This window comes from Pempheris klunzingeri, chromosome 5 (assembly GCF_042242105.1).
Source record: "Pempheris klunzingeri isolate RE-2024b chromosome 5, fPemKlu1.hap1, whole genome shotgun sequence".
NCBI lineage: Eukaryota > Metazoa > Chordata > Actinopteri > Acropomatiformes > Pempheridae > Pempheris > Pempheris klunzingeri.
This window is the reverse complement of record NC_092016.1, coordinates 3,710,122-3,728,092: the sequence shown is the minus strand read 5'-3', so window position 1 is coordinate 3,728,092 and position 17,971 is coordinate 3,710,122. Positions and strand designations below refer to the sequence as shown.

At 45.2% G+C, this 17,971-nt stretch overlaps 2 protein-coding genes across 2 annotated transcripts; one reads left to right on the top strand and one right to left on the bottom strand.

Annotated features, from left to right (window-relative positions):
• The first annotated feature begins 188 nt into the window (after window positions 1-188).
• Window positions 189-4,407, top strand: hapln3 (hyaluronan and proteoglycan link protein 3). Its single transcript, XM_070831132.1, has 4 exons — window positions 189-333; window positions 1,829-2,227; window positions 3,276-3,578; window positions 3,660-4,407. The coding sequence occupies exons 1-4, from the start codon at window positions 189-191 to the stop codon at window positions 3,935-3,937; spliced, it is 1,125 nt and encodes a 374-aa protein (XP_070687233.1). The 3' UTR covers window positions 3,938-4,407.
• A 4,019-nt stretch (window positions 4,408-8,426) lies between these two features.
• Window positions 8,427-17,709, bottom strand: acanb (aggrecan b). Its single transcript, XM_070831183.1, has 19 exons — window positions 17,637-17,709; window positions 16,580-16,963; window positions 16,242-16,416; window positions 15,834-15,961; window positions 15,419-15,712; window positions 15,008-15,262; window positions 13,788-13,962; window positions 13,476-13,603; window positions 13,085-13,378; window positions 12,777-12,887; window positions 12,529-12,636; window positions 11,451-12,359; window positions 11,292-11,393; window positions 11,054-11,167; window positions 10,786-10,944; window positions 10,102-10,184; window positions 9,880-10,024; window positions 9,584-9,766; window positions 8,427-8,518 (listed from the first exon to the last, which is right to left on the bottom strand). The coding sequence occupies exons 1-19, from the start codon at window positions 17,707-17,709 to the stop codon at window positions 8,427-8,429; spliced, it is 3,912 nt and encodes a 1,303-aa protein (XP_070687284.1).
• Between the last annotated feature and the right edge of the window lie 262 nt (window positions 17,710-17,971).

The window sequence follows — 17,971 nt, the reverse complement described above, 5'->3', positions numbered from 1 at the left end:
TGATGTCTATTTTTAATCTGTTAATCTGAGACAGACAGTTTTGAGCTTTGAATAAATTGTGGCTCTGGTCCAGACAATGCAGCCCCCAGTCTGATTTCACAGCGTCCTCCTGCTGGTATTTAGGACAGTTGAGCAGAATAAAGAGCTCAGTATTTCTTCTGATCTTCGGTTCAGCGGAGGACAGCACCATGCCCGGTCTACTGCGCCCCCTACTGGCCGCCTGCGTGTACCTGCTGCTGCCCGGCGGACAGTGCAGGACCCCCGGACACAGCAACGGATACAGCAACGGCTTCCACTACCAGGACATCAGCAACGGCAACGGCAACGGAGAGAGTAGGTCCTCTGTGTGTGTGTGTGTGTGTGTGTGTGTGTGTGTGTGTGTGTGTACTCAGTGCAGAAAGATGCCCCCTCTATCTGTTATATACCTACTGGATTATTAGATTATTAGATTATTATTCCTCGTGCATTCATGTAAAAACAGGATTTTACTGTTTGAGCTGGCATCTTAAAAATAATTTTCATTCTGGATTAATCTGCTGATCATTTTCTCCATTAATCCATCGATTGTTTGGCTCATAAAAACTTTCACATAACGACGGTAACCATCAGCACAGTTAATGTTTCCAGCCTCATAGATTAGTTAGAAAGTCAGAAATGACTTTAACAATTATTAAAACTGTTGCCAGTTAATTTTCTATCCACTGACTAACTGATTAATTAGCTAATTGCTTCAGCTGTGCTTGTAAAACTTCAATTTATATCAAAACATCATAATTTATCAGCTTTTTGCACGTTTTGTGTGCAGAAATCTTAATTCGTAAAGTAACCAGCAGCCTGAAGCTGAATCTAAATGAATAATATTATCATAATCTATCATAATCTATCTAAATATAGCAGATCTATCACACAGAGTATCAGGTGGCATGAAAACAATAGACTCAAATAAGGTTCAGGTACCTCAGATTTTCACTTTAATATGTTTTATGTGCAAAAATATTGATTTGTAAAGTAACTGAAGCTGTCAGATAAATGCAGCGCCCATAAATAATCTAAATACAGTAAATAATAATATTTTAAATGTATATAATTTATCTAAATATACACGTCTCGACACTGTTTCTATCTTATTGACATTATTTGAGTCCCATGATCCAAACAAGTAAGAAAATGAGAAATAAAATGAAATATTTGGAGGCACTGTCACGTTCACGTGTAAACTGGATGCTGTCACACATTATTGATTATAGAAAAGTGGGTATTGACACTGTCAGAGACTGTTTGTGCTCTGATCGGGTGTTTCCACTCAGACATGGTAGGACATATTTTCTTTGTCACGTACTACCGTCAGTATTTAATCATAGTTTCAGCAAATATGACAAACAGATATTGATTAGAAAAACTGCTGCTTTAACCAGTTTTACAATTAATTGGTATGAAATGAAACTGGAGGAGAGTTTCAGCGCCAGTGTTACTAATAACATCAATAATTGCTGTGTTCCATTCAGGTGTATTAGTTTCACTGCCCTGGTTTACTGTGACACCTAAATGGAACAGAGCCATCATTAACGGCATCATTAACCAGCTATGCTTTCCCTGCTAGTTAGAAAATGTAGAAAACTTGGTTGACTCATGAGATAATTCCCCAGTGAGAGCAGTCCTCCTCTACCTGATGGTTCAGTGGCTCCTGCCGTCACCGCGGGGGTTAAAGGAACAGACCAGAGAGATTTAATCATCATTATAAGTGATAAATAACAAATAAACAAAACAAAGTTGGGGTTCTTCTGCTTCACACGTGTTGTATTTCTGGTGTTTTTTTCTCTTTTTCTAGTCTATTTCAACGGCGTTCGTCTCCACGTGGAGTCCCCGCAGCTCGCCGTGTCGGCCACCAGGGGGAGCAGTGTCACCCTTCCCTGTCACTACCACTACGAGCCCGAGCTGGCCACGCCGCGCAGGACCCGGGTCAAGTGGTCCTGGCTGCCCGCCAACACCATCAGTGCGCCGCCGTCCCCCGCATCCACCGCCAGGGAGACTGAGGTTATGGTTGCCATGGGCAACCGTCACCGCAGCTACGGCGGCTTCCGGGGCCGCGTGCGCCTGCGACGCTCAGCGCCGGGCGACATGTCCCTAGTGATCAATGAGCTCCAACTCAACGACACGGGAAGATACCGATGTGAGGTGATCGATGGCCTGGAGGACGAGAGTGTGACGGTGGAGCTGGAGCTGCGGGGTGAGGGATGAGTGTGTGTGTGTGTGTGTGTGTGTGTGTGTGGAGGTGAAGTGTATTGATGAAATGTTATGTGTTGATTTAAGAGTTTGCAAATTTAGGACAAAATATTCTTTAGATTTGTATTTTTTTGCTCTCATGTTCCCAAACAATGTGACAAGCGTTGGCCGGTCGAAGATGGACCTGATCAGACTGCTTCCTCCTGGAGTTTGTGCAGCTCAAAGCATTTGAAGTAGTTAAGCGCCTGCTGGGTTAAACCACTAGGAGGCCCTGCAGCAAAACACAACCCGAGGGCCCCTGTGGTGTGATATGGGAGCTTGAAACTGCACCACCACTCAGCCTTGCTGCTAAATTCTTCCAGTGGCCTCTCAGAGTACTGCAGCTAAAACATCCAGCCCCAAGAACATCTTCCTCATAAACAACCATCATAAAAGAGCCGTCTGAAAAGAATAGCACACAAAGTCAGTTATTATTCTTCGTATTCGCTTTTAAATCATGGAGATTTAAACTTCGTATGACACACATCTAGCCTAGCAAAGCTTTACATCAGGGTGGACCATATGAATGAATGAATGAATGAATGGGGGCCCTCTTGGAATCTGGTATAAAGTTTTTATCATACATCCACTAGTTTGTAGTAATTTAAATTCAAATTACCTCAAACCACCACTTAAAACCAATCAATCTAAGAGTCTGGAGCTAAAGTGCGGTTGCTCACTTTGCCTGTTTTTGTTGTCCAACCTTGGAATAAGCTTGTGAAAACACTTTAAATCAGGCAGGAAGCTCCCGGACATGTAACATATTCAGTGGCATCACAAAAGAGGGCTGAAATATGGGATCCTGGTGATTCTCAGCCTTCTTATAGCACCAAAAGTCTGTAAATGCACCTTTTAAAAATGTTCTTTCTGTTTTTATACTTGTGATTTTCAAAATCTACCAGTCTTCAGTCTTGTGCCCCAGAAAATATATGAACCTGTGTAAAGATGTAGCATCTCAGCTTTGGTTGTGAGGAAGGACAGGCTGTCATCACACTCGCCTCTTCCCCACACAGGCGTGGTGTTCCCCTACTACTCTCAGAAAGGACGCTACCATTTTAACTTCTTTGGGGCCCAGCAAGCATGCCAGGATCAGGACGCCACTCTGGCTACGTTTGAGCAGCTCTTCGCGGCGTGGGAGGAGGGGCTCGACTGGTGCAACGCCGGCTGGCTGGCCGACGGCACCGTGCAGTATCCCATCACGGACCCACGTGACGGCTGCGGCGGCGTGGACTTGGCTCCTGGTCTGCGCAGCTACGGACAGCGGCATCGCCTCCTCCACAGCTACGATGCCTTCTGCTTCTCCGCTGCCATCAAGGGTCAGTACGGTAGGAGCGTGCACGGACGTGTGAAACCTAAATGTATCATCTTATGTCTATTCTGACTCTCTCCTGCTTTAGGGACCGTGTACTTCCTAAAGCACCCGACCAAGCTCAACTTCACAGAGGCAGCCCAGGCTTGTGCCAGCGATGGAGGTCAAATTGCCAAAGTGGGCCACCTGTACGCCGCCTGGAGGCTGATGGGGTTGGACCGCTGCGACGCCGGCTGGTTGGCTGATGGGAGCGTCCGCTATCCCATCACAAAGACCCGGGCCAACTGCGGACCACCAGAGCCAGGGGTGCGTAGTTTTGGGTTCCCGCCTCCGTACCTGAGATTTGGTGTCTACTGTTATCGGTAGATCGTTTGGCTATTCTGAGACCGTCTGGGTTAATCGCTCTCCACCTCCATACGACTGTAACTGATGTCTTCAGTATTGAACTTTCCTACCAGTCAACAACTGTACATCCATCATGTGCTGCCATTTGTCGTAAAAAGACCAAATGTCTACACTATATGGCCAGAAGTATGTGGACACGTGGACACCACACCCATATGTAGGTGGGCTGATGTATAACAGCCTCCAGGCTTCTGTGATGTGTGTTGGGATTTGCGCTCCACTTCATCCTAAAGGTGTCGGCTGAGTGCAGGCCAGTCAAGCTCTCTACACCAAACTGTGAAAAGCATTTCTTTATGGACCTCGATTTGTACACAGGCGGCACATGGAAACAGGAGAGGACCTTCACCGGTCTGTTGGGAGCACACAGCTGTCTAACATGGTTAGATTTCATTAAACCTGAAAGACCACAACAAAAAACAGCCCCCGGCCAAAAGCACATAGAAGTTTATGGACTTTGGTAATAATAATAATAAAAGAATAACTTTATTTAAATAGCACTTCTCAAAGTAAAACCACTGTAGTTGGTGTCCACATATTATTGGCCATATAGTGTATAATGTAATGTAATGATATTTTTGCCCCAGATCGAAAACAAGATGCATTCGCTTCGTATTCTTTGCAGCTGTTTTGAAATGACTTGATGAGCACTGATTCACAGATGGTTCACTTCACTCAGGGAGGGTGTTCAGACACATTAGGATTAACCCACTGCTGCCCAGCCGTACCTCAATCCTGCATCCACCCTCAAACATTTAATACTGACGCCCTTCAGACCATCGTGGTCACACAGCAAACGTTTAAACACTGAATCCTGGGAGGTTCACACTACAACTGAAAAACTTCTGAGTTAAGTGCCTTGTTAAAGGGCACTTTTATGGTTTAGGGAGTGGAGAGTGTCTCTCATTACTGTCCTGTCCAGTTGGTCCATGACTGTACACTCACTAACTGCAGGTTACCGCCGCCGCAGACTCTTTCTGTCTTTTCTAACACTGTGAAATATACTGGTGGTGTTTTGTTTTTTTGTCTGCGTATCCCATTTTATGAAGTGCGCTGCAGCTCTTTTTCCATTTTTCTGGGCGATCGAGGGGTCGAGCTCTGTGATGGAGAAAGCAGAAGTTATGAGTGAGCGTCTGTGTTGTTGTAATATTTAAACTACCTTGTCTAAACCCTTTGTGGAAGAAGAAACCGTGTTTCATTACATACATGTACCTTTTTTTTTCCCCCCGTTTTATTCATTCTATATGTCTATGCATTTGTACCATTTTCTACAAATTAATAAAAACAATACTGTAAAGGCATGTTTATATGAGGAGCCTTTGTTAGGAGGAGTGAGGTGGTTTAGGAAAAGTGTAATTCCTGCAAATCTTACAGTCAGATCTGTTAGAAACTGTCTTGTTGAGACTTTTCTCTTTGGAAATTACAGTTACAGTCATGGCTAAATATGAATTAGTAGTCTTTTTTGATGCATTTACACCTATAAAACTCGTGCATTAACTCTCTCTTAAGATGCCGTACAGTCTCACTTACAGCCCAAACAGGAATGCCGGGGTGGAGAGGTGAGATGGGTCACTGACAAAACAGCCCCTGTACGTAAACAGCGTCTCTCTGTCTGGGCATGATGCACTTTTAGATGAGTGGAGTCGAACACGCCGCTACGCCCTCCTGCATCCGGGCGTGAACAGAAGTGCCAGTGATTATACGGCCAGCAGGTTTTTATAAACGCCTCCTATTTACACCTGCTGGCCAAACATGAGTGCACACACACACACACACACATAGGGATTACATGCCTACACACACTGCCAAACACACACACACATCAGATTAATGCGCACACGTACAGTGAGACTGCGTAAACACACCACAGACGCATACACACATGCAATCATACATGTTCTTATATACATACAGGGCTGCTCTCCCTGTTACACACACACACACACACACACACACACACACACACACAGAGCAGATCTGTTTGCGGTGACCGTAGTGATGAAGGTAGTCGCTGTAGAGGCCGATGAAGGAGCTATTTACTGAGTGTTTTTTCACCGTTGGGTTCCACAGGTAAAAACAAACTAAATGCCAGGTTTGTTCCTCTGGCTCAGAGAGTTTACCTCAAATTTAACAGCTCCGGGGGATGATGATGTTTTCAGAGAACGACAGAAAACATCAGTGTGTGATTTTCATAAGTTAGGTAACGCACGGCGCAGAGGGCCCGGCTGAAAATGACTCCTGGGTAAAAAGTGATAGACAGTCATTTCACAGAGACGGATGATTCCAAGTTTTATTTGGCACAGCACAGTACAGCATACTGTATGTTCACATCAGGATTCGGGATCTGAACAGAGTCACAACAGGAGCATCTGTGTGCAATGCTACACATATTTTGGTTTATTTGTTTAAAGAGAAGAATCGAGAGATCACAAACACCGATAAGGACCCATACTTGACATTTGAGCAGATCCTGTAATGTAATAGATTTAGATAAATCCAGCACACACGAGGAGCACCCAAATCACCTTAGTGCATTTATTTACTCGTACAAAAATCTGTGAGTAAGGGAGGTGTTGCATATTCTGTGTTTAATGAACTGTGTGTGTGTGTGGTTGCTGTTTCGGTGTTTGTGAATTGTTCTGTGAGAAATCAGATGTGGACACAAGTATCCGCTCTGAGTTGGATCAAATCTTGACCTTAAAAAGGTCATGGTCGACATTTTAAAACCTCCTCTTCCACCTCAACCCTCTTCATCCTCTTCCTAATCATTTTTTATACATTTCTACTGCTTTCACAGCTTCTTTTCCCTATATTTGCGTCATTTATCAGGTTTTAAGAAGTACATATCTGCTGATGAGACCCTGCCACCCGACACACAGCCAGAAACCTCCGCAAAGACGCCCGAGGCTCTAATAGAAAAATCCATTTGTGTCTTCTTACGTTCAGCCGGCTGTCAAAAGCAGCCACTTGATAAGTAGCTCAGAACTGCAGCTTAACAGTTAAACTGACAATTAAACGTACAAACCAATAAACAGGTTGATGCTGAATTAATCAAATGATTACAAGTTATTGACAGATCCTGCTGTTCAGAGAAGTGTAGAGAGAATATCTACAGTGAGAAACTCGTGCGTTCAGGAAACACCGACTCTTATAAAAGCGGACAGTGCTGATTACTCTCCAGACGTCACAAATATAAACCCCAGCCTGCAGAAGTGTGTGTGCACCTAAAGATGCCCGAACGAGGTGGACGTCTGCACCGTCCTGGAGGCCAAGTTCAGTGTCATACTGTAAATATCTCTTCTTACTCAGTACAGTTTCCTTGCCAAGCGTCTGCTACAAATGAGGATTGCTTTTTTTATGTGTGTGTGTGTGTGTTTTTTTTTTTTTTTTTATTGATTAAGGTGCACTGGATTTAGATGATTAGCACATGAGTGATTGAAGACTCCCAAAAGTGCATGAGTGCTGACTATTTCAATCCAGGTTCACGACTTTTATCACATCTTGAACTTGGATTTCATTCATCATCAAATGGAACAGCACAATCTTTTCTGCATGTCTGATACTGTGTTGGTGTCATCGCAAAGTCGTTCCCAAATTTTAGGTTGTGATGACATAATTTGGGGTTTTTTGAACGACGGCGTGTTGTATTAAACATCTATTGACGTGTCTTTTCCTCCTGCTTTCACTCTGATTTGGGATTTTATACAATTCTGGATTTCTGTAAGCTTCCTCCGCTAATAATTCAAATGAAACAAAACCTAACTTCACCATTCTCCTTCTGTATTTGTAGGAGTCACAACCAAAAAGTTTGAGATTCACTGCGTTCGCCTATAATGTGTTGTGAAACTGTTTGTTTCACCTGTCTGAAGCACACAACTGTAGTCCTCAGAGTCTAAAACCAGATAAAAGAAATTAAAAAAAAACACTAAGAGACACAGATCTAGAAAAAATAACCTAAAAATATAGCAAAAGTCTATGTAACAATGTGTTTTACCTCAGAGAATCCAGCTGCAATCGAAAACACTTTTATTGGGGCCATGGTTGGTCTTTGTGTGTCACTCTAAAGCCTCTTCTATCACTATTTTGACAATTTTGTCTACCTTGCTCTGTGTGCAGTGCTGGCAGCTGATTGCAGAAAATTTTATCTTGTACACAAAGATAACACTTCCAAATACTGGGTCACGGCTATAAATTAGACGGTATAAATAAATAACTGCCTTTTGAAGGTGCAGAGTGACACTCAAAGATCCGAAACATCAGTCAATTACTCTACCACTGCCTAGATGTGCTTTAGTGTGTGTGTGTGTAGGTGTGTATGTGTGTATGTGTGTGTGTGTGTGTATATACATGTCGGGGAATGTTATCTTTTTGGTCGGGCATTTGCATTGGTGTCCATGCTTCTTTACAAGAGAGGTCCTTTGTGGCTCTCTGTTGTATGTCCTTTCATTCCTGCTCAGAGCAGCTTCCTCTGTTCCCGTTGGCTGCTGACCCCTTTACTTCTTCTCCTGATGGATCTTTTGTGTAGCCTGTTGCTGTTGGCGCCGGCTAGGGGAGAAAAGGTACGCATACTGATGACATCATTTAAACATGACTTCCCAAAACACTTCTAAATGACCTTAAAGTGACTCGTGTGGCTAAAGGATCCATTTCAAAAACTACCGCAGGCACTTCATCACTGTGACGTTTGTTTCAAGGCTTAAATCTCATAACGTCCAGTTCTTCTACATTTCTTGTTCTTGAAAGAAGAAGTGGTACCCAGATAGCCAAGGGGTTTAAGGCATCGACAAGTAGGCTTGGCCCAAAGTAGCTGGAGCTTTATGATGCCACGTGAAGGCCTGGAGAGAAAGTAGGACGACCTGGTAACTTCTAAAAATGGGTGTCTGTTACTTGAGCGTTCGTTGTGCTTTTCTCCCATCGTTGTGTTTGCTCGCATGAGTAACGCAAATAAACTAAAATGATGTGGCGACCAAACATGAGTGAGAAACGTGAGTCGAACATTTGCTTCGCGTTTGGTGGAAACACACAGAACCGGACCAGAAGTACCGACTTTTACCACGAGGTGTTTAATATGAGGGTGTTGCAGCGCAATTAGGACGACTGAGCACAGCTGAAGTTTGCAGGTCGACCCAGCTCGTCTCTGTTTTTAGCCTTGAAGGCTTGAAGGTGTGCAGCATCTAGACTCTAGACAGGATTTTACCAGTTAAAAACTCCACCTCTCCAGTTCGTCTTCTTGTTTAGTTTTTGGGGGTTTTTTCTAGTGAAATCGTCTGTTGCTGCTTGTTTTTTGTCCCCATGTCGTATCTCTGAAGTTCGCTTATTAACTATTTTTCCAAGGCCCACATCAGCTATGACAAAGCCACAGTGGCTAAATGTTTTTGTAGCTACTGTGGCTACATGCTGAGGCTCTGAAATTATGCCCTAACCCCTTAATGCACTAAATTCAGTTTGATGTTGGATCAATCAGATGTAATTTGTTGAAAACCTTATTACAGTGTCTCGTCTTTTGTTTGATCGCTTAGTCTTTTGTCTTATTACTGACAACATGTCTCGTCCCTCTTCGTGTCAATGTGGACAGTGAATCCATATTTCAGCATTTCTCTACAAACTCACCTTCTGTACATTCCACTTGCGGCTCGTCCCACTGTCCGTCTGGCTTACAGCGTATCACAGGCAGGTGGCGCTGTGTGTAGCCCGCATCACACTGGTAGCGGACTATAGAGTTGACGGGGTAGCGCTCTCTGCTGCCGCCCATGGGCCGGCCATGTTCCACCTCAGGAGGAGCTCCACACATGACTGACAATGAAGACAGACAACACATTAAAAGAGACCAAACTTTTTTGTAACTGTATGTCCCGAGAAGATTTTCCCACTCGAAGGGATTCACAGTTCCCCCCCAGTCAGCCTACCAGGTCCAGACTTGCAGGTGAAGGGGAGGTGGTAGTTGCAGGGCACGTCGTTCCACTGTCCTCCCTCGTGCCAGATCATCACCACACAATCCTCCCCAGAGTTGAAGTAGTTATCCGGCTGGTTGGGCCTCCAGTTCTCAAAGGTCTGAGGGAGTTACAAAGCCCAGCAGTAAGTACACAAGAAGACCGGTGATGCAGAAAGCTGTTAAGAGCCGAACTCACCAGAGGACTGCCGTCTGTCCAGCGGAACTCATTCTGCACATCTTTGTCGTTGAGTCCGATCCACTGGTAGTCCTGACCGTTGGCTGTATCGCACAGAAAAAAAAGATTTGAAACAACCTAATACATGTCCTCTCTTAACGTTATGCTTGTGTCACTAAAAGATGCATCATCCCTTCATGAGGCGCAGGTTTTGAACTAATCCAGTTTGCTAGCAGCCTGTCTAGGGTGCACCCTCCATATGGGGTGGGGATAGACATGAATTGGATTAGAGAGATGGATGCAGAGCTGAATTTTGACATTTAACAAAGAAAAAATATCCTTTTCATCTCCCTTTCAAAGTAGTGCAATGACAGAAGCATTATCTTTCCAAAAGTTGTTCTTTTTTGGCTTTATTTTTAACCACTTTCCCTCCAGATTCCAGCTCGCTGCGTGCACCCTCCCAGACAACCAGCAGAAGTTACTCATGCAGTGATACCGACATGATCCCTCACTGTCTTCCCACCCATGAACATTGTAAGTTGTTAATTTATCTAAACTTGACCACTGATGTATCATTTATATTTTCTTATACTGCTCCACCTGTTACTAACATATCAAATGTGCTTAACTTCTCCCCAACCAAACACACACACACACACACACACACACACACACACACACACACACACACGTACAGCTACTCACAGTTGACAAACTGCTGCTCCTCCTGGGAGCCGATGCTGACCAGGTGGGAGTTGAGCTCTTGACAGCGTTGCTCAGCCTCAGACCAGGTGTCTCTCTCAGAAAAGTGGAGGTAACAGCTGCCCATGAACTCCAACCAGCCCTCGGCGCAGCCCTGCACAGCTACACACACAAAAACACACATCAAACACTGATGTCTAATTTCATCTGGTTTTTCAGCTAAATGGGATTAAAAAAAAAAAAAATTTGTTGTGGCAATTTGGTGACTCACGTGTGGAGCAGTCTTCACCGGTGAAACCATTTGGACACTGACACACAGCGAGCTCTCCCTGCACAGAGCAGGATCCTGAACTGCAGGGGTTTGGATCACAGGGGTCTGCAGAGGCTGACGGCAAAGAGGCAGAAACTGGTCAAACAAGTGTGTTTCCCAATATGTTGAATGTAGGAATATGGCAGCTTTTTTGGTGTTATCATACAGCACAATATCAGCAGAAACCTAAACCAAATACCTGGCATGACTTCAGGCTGCTCCACAACAGCAGGGGTTGCTAATGACACTGATGGAGCTGTGGTCGGGCTGGTGTAGGCTGCGTCTGGTGTCACTACATAAACTGTAGGTCCTGCGTGGCTTTCCTGATGATCCTCCTCAAGTCCTGACTGGCCAACACCAGAAATGTATTCAGTCCCTGAGACTTCCTGAGGCAAGCGTTGGTCCAAAGTGCCACTGAAGTCCACATGGATCCCCGATCCACTCCCCTCTCCGCTGACTACCACCACCCCTCGGCCCTGCTCAGGGTGGTGAACCAGAGGCGGTGAGGTCACTTCCATCATGCCGTTATCTGTGAGGAAGATGACATCACCACGGTGCTGGGAAGAGTCTCCAGAGGCAGAGCCGCTGCCTGAGGCACCAGATGGAAAACCACTTGGAAAGCCACCGTGGAACCCTGATCCGTAGGGACGATATCCAGACACCTCCTGCTCTCCAGACAGCTGGACTGTCGCATCTACGGCACTGTGGTCGACAAATGAGATGCCAGACAATCCACCCGAGCCTGAGCCGGACATAACTCCTGATCCGGACGCACCTGACTCCAAGAAAGCCCCACTGGTATCGATGCCTCCCTGGCCTAATTCCTGCTCAGTGGGTTTTTTATCAGTTTTCGATACCTCCACCAGCTTCCCGTCCACCATGATGATCACTGATTCTCCACCACTACCACTGATGTCCCCACTTCCACTGATAAAACCTGATCCCGACACACTGACGCCAGAGTGCAGTCCGTCGAGGCCCTCCCCAGATCCAGGCAGCCTACCCGGTTCTCCAGATGCGCTCCCCGGTTCTTCGGTTGTGAAAATGACAGCGCTTCCTCCTTCTGCCTCCTGTGGGCCTCCGGAGGCAGAATGATCCGCGGAGAAGACATCAGGGCGTCCGCTGTAGATGACACCCTGTCCTGAACCTGAGGCGTCACCACTGGTCCCGGAGACGCCGGACTCTCCTGATATGTCCCCACTAGCTGAATGATCAGCTGAACCAGAGCCGGATACGTCAACATGGACGGGAGGTAAAATAGATTTCACTGGGGGAAATATTAAAACAAGAGTATATTAGGTACTTTTTTCACATCTTGTTTAGCAAAAGGAAACATTGTCTTATTTAACTGTAACTTTTGCTGATACAACATACATTTTAATGATTGTAAGCCAATAATGGGGCCAATACAAACATGTTTCAGGAGTTAGTCTTACCAGTAGGAACAGCTTGCTGAGTCGTGATGGTCGTCTCGTTGATAAACTCCTCTATTTCAGTAATATTTAGGCCAGTTTCAGTTTCATTGTAGCGTACAGTAGTTTCAACTGAGAGACAAAGATGGTGAAGATGTATAGAAACACCCGTGATTAAAATGATTTACAAACTATTTTGGCAAATTTAGGGTAATATTCAGGGTGACAAGGTGATAACGAGCCCTGAAGCTGTTTCATGGATCTGTCTTTACCTGTGGGAGCAAAGTGGTCAGTTGTGACTGTTGTCTTGTTGATAACATCCACCGTCACTATCGTCACATTTACTCTGGTCGCATTTTCAACGTGAACAACAGGAGTTTCGGCTGAAAAAGTCAAAATGAGAAACCAGTTGGCTGCACCTGTCAAAGCTTTTTCACCCTTCACTATTTATTTAATAGTTTTAGCTAATTGTTTTAACTATTTTATGCATTATTTAATGCTTTTATCCCCTTTGTCCAGGTCACACACTTTTCTCCTTACTTTGTGCTTGAGATGAAAACTGTATGTCACATTCTCCTACCCTTAAAACAGTAGGCATCGTAGCGTGAGTGCTCATCGGGGAATCCAGTCTGGTTGGGGTAGGCGTAGATGATCTGGACCCCAACCTGACCGCCCCCGCAGTGCGACCTGGGGGTTGTGATGGGGTAGCGGACGCTGCGGTCCATCAACCAGCCTGGACGGCACTTGTCGAGCCCTTGTTTCCAGGCAGCGTACAGCTGCCCGGTGGTGGCCAGGGTGGTGTTGAGCTTCTGACAGTGCTGCACAGCCTCCTCGTAGGAGAAGCTGTCATAGTCACTGGTGAAGAAGACCTCACCTGGGAGGACGCAGAAGCATTCACAAACACTCAGAGGAGCTCAAACTGGCTCTACAGATGTTGATGATGACTTATTTGGTGTGAGTGGGCTGCTCACCTTGCAGACGCTCTACATAACAAAATACATCGTATTGTTCGCTCGCAGGCCTCAGGCCGTAGGATCGGACTCCTGGGAGGTGTGGCAGATTACCAGCACAGTTATCTCTGGGGGACACGATGGGATACCTGAGCATGAAAGAGGATGTTGGTACAGTATATTAAGACTTTGCTTTGCTATGATATCCCTCCAGGAATTGCTGTTATACAATAACCCACTTCCAAGCAGCGATTTTACTGGTTTCAAATTTTATAACAATTAATCATGTTGATATATTGGTCTATCTGTGCTCTACACATGCCTCAAGCTCACCTGACACTCTGGTCACTGAGCCAGCCAGCGTCACATTGGTGCAGGCCTTTCTCAAAGGCTGCCTGAAGCTGCCGGGGACTGGCAACGACCGCCCCAATACTCCGACAGGCCTGGTGAGCCTCCACAAAGGTCAGAGTGTAGCGACCAGTGATGGGTCGGTAGTGGAAAACCACACCTGGGACACGAGAGGGAGGAAGAAAAGGAATAAAGCAGGGACAGAGGGAAGGTTGAAAGTCCAAATTCATCTTATTTATTTCTCTTCAAGCTTACTTTGTTCTGTCATCTTTACTTACTCATAATGCATTTTCCAGATGCAGATTGTGGTCATTTACTCATAGTCTGAACATTTGTTAGTGATTTATTGGTTGTCCTGTGGTTATGTAATGTCAGGTTAGCCAATGACAGCAATGATGGAGCGGGACTCCGGGCCAATAAACGAACCACAAGCATGCATGAGAGGATTTTGTGGAAGTGTGAAAATACATCTTAGGAAAGAACTGAACATGACAGTGCTGAGACTTTGAGATTCTGCTGCTCAAATACTTTATTCAACTCACAGATTTTGTCAGGATGTCTCCTGCTATTGTATCCTAACAGCTAATTGTAATATGAATTTTGGGTTGGGATAACAAACCTTTAGCTTCAGCAGGGATTTTTCAGTAGATCAACTTGTCTGTCCCATTCCAAATGCTCTTTTAACAGAACCATTTGTAGAATTAGCGGGATCTTTTGTGTTTAATCACCTGAAACTAAGAATTGTTTTGCTTATGTTAGCTCACAGTGAGCCCTTTGTATTTACATGTGGAGTAGATCTTCTTCTTTGACATCCACAGCGTAGAGATGCCATGTTTATAGAGTAGCATGGAACAGACAAACCTTTATAAACCTTTATGTTGAAGTGGCTTGAATTTGATTGCAAGAATGCAAACAAACAAAGAAGAACAACGAAGAGGAATACCATTTTGTGTTTTTGGGAAGTTTGAGAACCCAAATTTTGGCAAATGAAACATCATTCTTATCATTCCACTGCAGATAGAGATGAGCCAATGGTGCATTCAGTTGGTTGGTGTCAAAATTTGCAGCCAACTTTTATCTAAATTGTAATGAAAAAATCATCATATTTTAATATCCTCAAAGCTAAACTTGCAGTCTGCAGGCCAGACCGTTTAAAGAAGCATTCCTGAGGATTTTGTTATCGGTCAAGCACATAACCAACTTACCAGTGGGAGCCATGGCAGCATCAAAGCCTGTCAGATCCATTCCAGGCTCACGTACCACAGGAGTCACTTTAGCGTACGTGTCTGTCACACTGGGTGGGACGGGCAGCGGGGAAAGGACGTCGACCTCACCACCCTGGATCTCCTCACCCCCGGGTGTCGGGGTCACGCCTGGGTACATCCCAGGGGCAGGAGTTATGCGGACGATGTCTGGGAAAGGAGTGGTCCTCATGGGCACGACACCTCGATCCTCATCAGCTTTACCAGGAGACAAGATGTTAAGTAACACTAATGACCAGAAATGTCACATTCACCATAAAATAACACTACAGCTAAACAGCTATGAGGTTTTTTTGTCAACAAACAAGCTCACAGAATGCAGTGAACATCTCTTAAGTCTCCAAGAAGACTTACCTTGGAAGCAGATAGCATCGTAGCGAGAGTCTGGGTACGGGTATCCTGTCTGGTTGGGGAACAAATAGACCGTTCTCACTCCTAGGAGGCCCCCTCCACACTGAGGCCGGGCAATGTTGATGGGGTAGCGTACGCTCCTGTCTGCCAGCCAGCCAGCGTTACACACATCCATTCCAGACTTCCAGGCCAGGTAAAGCTCTCCGGTGGAGGCTAGCCGGGCACCGAGTTTGGCACACTGATCTCCTGCTTCATAGAAGCTAAACTTCTCCACAGACATGGAGTAGAAGACTCTGCCTGGGAGGAGAGAGGAGGGAGGAAAACACACTGACATGACAGCCTACAGTTGTGTATACAGATAAACAGACGTCTCGAGGGTCAGGTCGCTCTTCCTGCTACCGTTGGTGGACGAGCTTACCTGACATTTTCTCAGCAAAACAGTACACGTCGTAGGTCTCGTTGGCGTCTCTCACACCGTAGGTTCGCACGCCAGGGAAGTTCTCCTTATCTCCGAAGCAACGCTCTCGCGGCTCTTGGATGGGGTACCTTAAAAAGTCAAGAGAAAAGGGGTCACAAGAGAAAAGCCAACGCCAAAACATCATATTGATTGGACTGCACCATCAGGTCAGCAAAAGAAATCCTTAGGACAGGACAGAATTAAGACTAAAGGGGTCAGTATGTTTCATCCAGAGTGCTGAGTGCAGCGTCTGATATCTTCCCACAGTCTGCAAAGGATGCTGTTTTGCTGACATAGACACTATCGACCCTTCCTTGGTGACCTTGATCAGCAGCAGCAGCTTAGAGATGATGGATGTATGGACATTACCTAACAGTCTGGTCAGAGAGCCACCCAGCATCACACTGGTGGTATCCATCGTCGTAAGCAGCCTGGAGCTGGGCTGGGGTAGCAATCGTGGCACTGTTCTGGGTACAGGCTGCCTTGGCCTTCTCAAACGTCAGGGTGTAGCGGGTGGAGATGGCTCGGTAGTGAAACACGATACCTGTGAGATACAGAAAATAGCCGCACTGATGAAGATGAAATATTTTTTGCCAGACTTTTTGAGATTTGTAGGAGCTAAGCTGCTGTATGTTTGGTGGTTTTTGTTTTGTACCACGTGCTGAGTAGATAATGATTTAATTTTGTCTAATATTTCTGTGGCATACCCTGAACCTGGATCTCCACGGAGTCATAGTTGTCCTCGATGCCGTGCATCACCTCGCAGCGGTAGACGCCAGAGTCTTTGGAGCTCAGCTCTGTTATCTCCATGGTGGCATCAGTGGACACCAGCGGGTAGTTGACCATCGTCACTCTGTCCAAATACTCTGTCTCCACGTGGACTTTCCCGTCTGACGCCACCAGGATCGTGGTGACTTTCTCCTTGGTGACGTAGCTCCATTTGATGCGGTGGGAGAGCGGGGCGACGGTCGGGGCCCCGGGGTCATTGACTGTGTTGTCCTGGAAGTAACACGGTACCACTACCTTGCTGCCCAGCAGAGGACGGAGAGGCACCTCCAAGGGGATGCTGACACGCAAGGTGCCATCCATGTCTGAGGAAAAGATAAATCAGACTTGTTAGTCTTTTTATTTGCAGCTTGACACAGCCTCTTTTTAAGTACTAAGTGGAGAGCACTTACTCTGTGCTTTTCAGAGTTAGTAGCACAAAACACACACTCTACATGTATTTTTTATTATGGCGGAAACATTACCATACAAAGCAGGAGCTATTATGGGTTCAGTGTCTCACTCAGGGGTACTTTGGACAAGAGGAGCCAAGTAATGACCCACCAACACTTCCTACAATTAATGAGCAACATGCTCGACCAACTGAGCAACATTTCATCCAAAAAACATATTCAGAATTGTCCCAGGACCATGACTGCTTACTTCTTGTCACTTTTTGTGGGTATAATAGGCTACAATATGTCTGGGAAAGTAATAAAAATGGTTAAAAAGAGACAGGAAAAGGAGCAAACTGTACAGGTGGAACAAAGAAAAAGACTTGTCCAGTGGCCCAGCAGCATATTTAATCTAATTTAATTTAATTTCTAATCAGATAGTAGATTACACAAGAGATTATGACAGGGCTGGTGATTACCTTTTATAAACACTGCTCAATATCAGTTTCTCATCTTCTTCAAATAGTCAGACTCACGAGGGTATTTAATTTTCACACAGTGATGATGCTGAAGATAAGAATCCATCTAATAAAACTTTACTCACCATCTTGGTCGTCAAATGATATTGTGGCCGAGATGAGGGGCAAGGACACACACAGCAGAAGCAGGGGGGTCATTGTTACCTGGAAAAATAATAAGTTGACAACACTGGAATTAAATTAGCATGGACAAGATAATTAATGACAGAGAGGCCAGACAGAGTTTGAAACTACTGAGTGAAATGAGACGGCGAGTACATAGAAGGAATGTAAAATCATACAAACTCTCCAGCTTCTCTTTACTCATTCAATGAACAGTGAAGTGTTGGAAGTAATAAGTTGGTTTATTATCATTTCCTCTGCCCCTGAATGCTGCTGTGTTTTTCCTGTGTGCTTACAT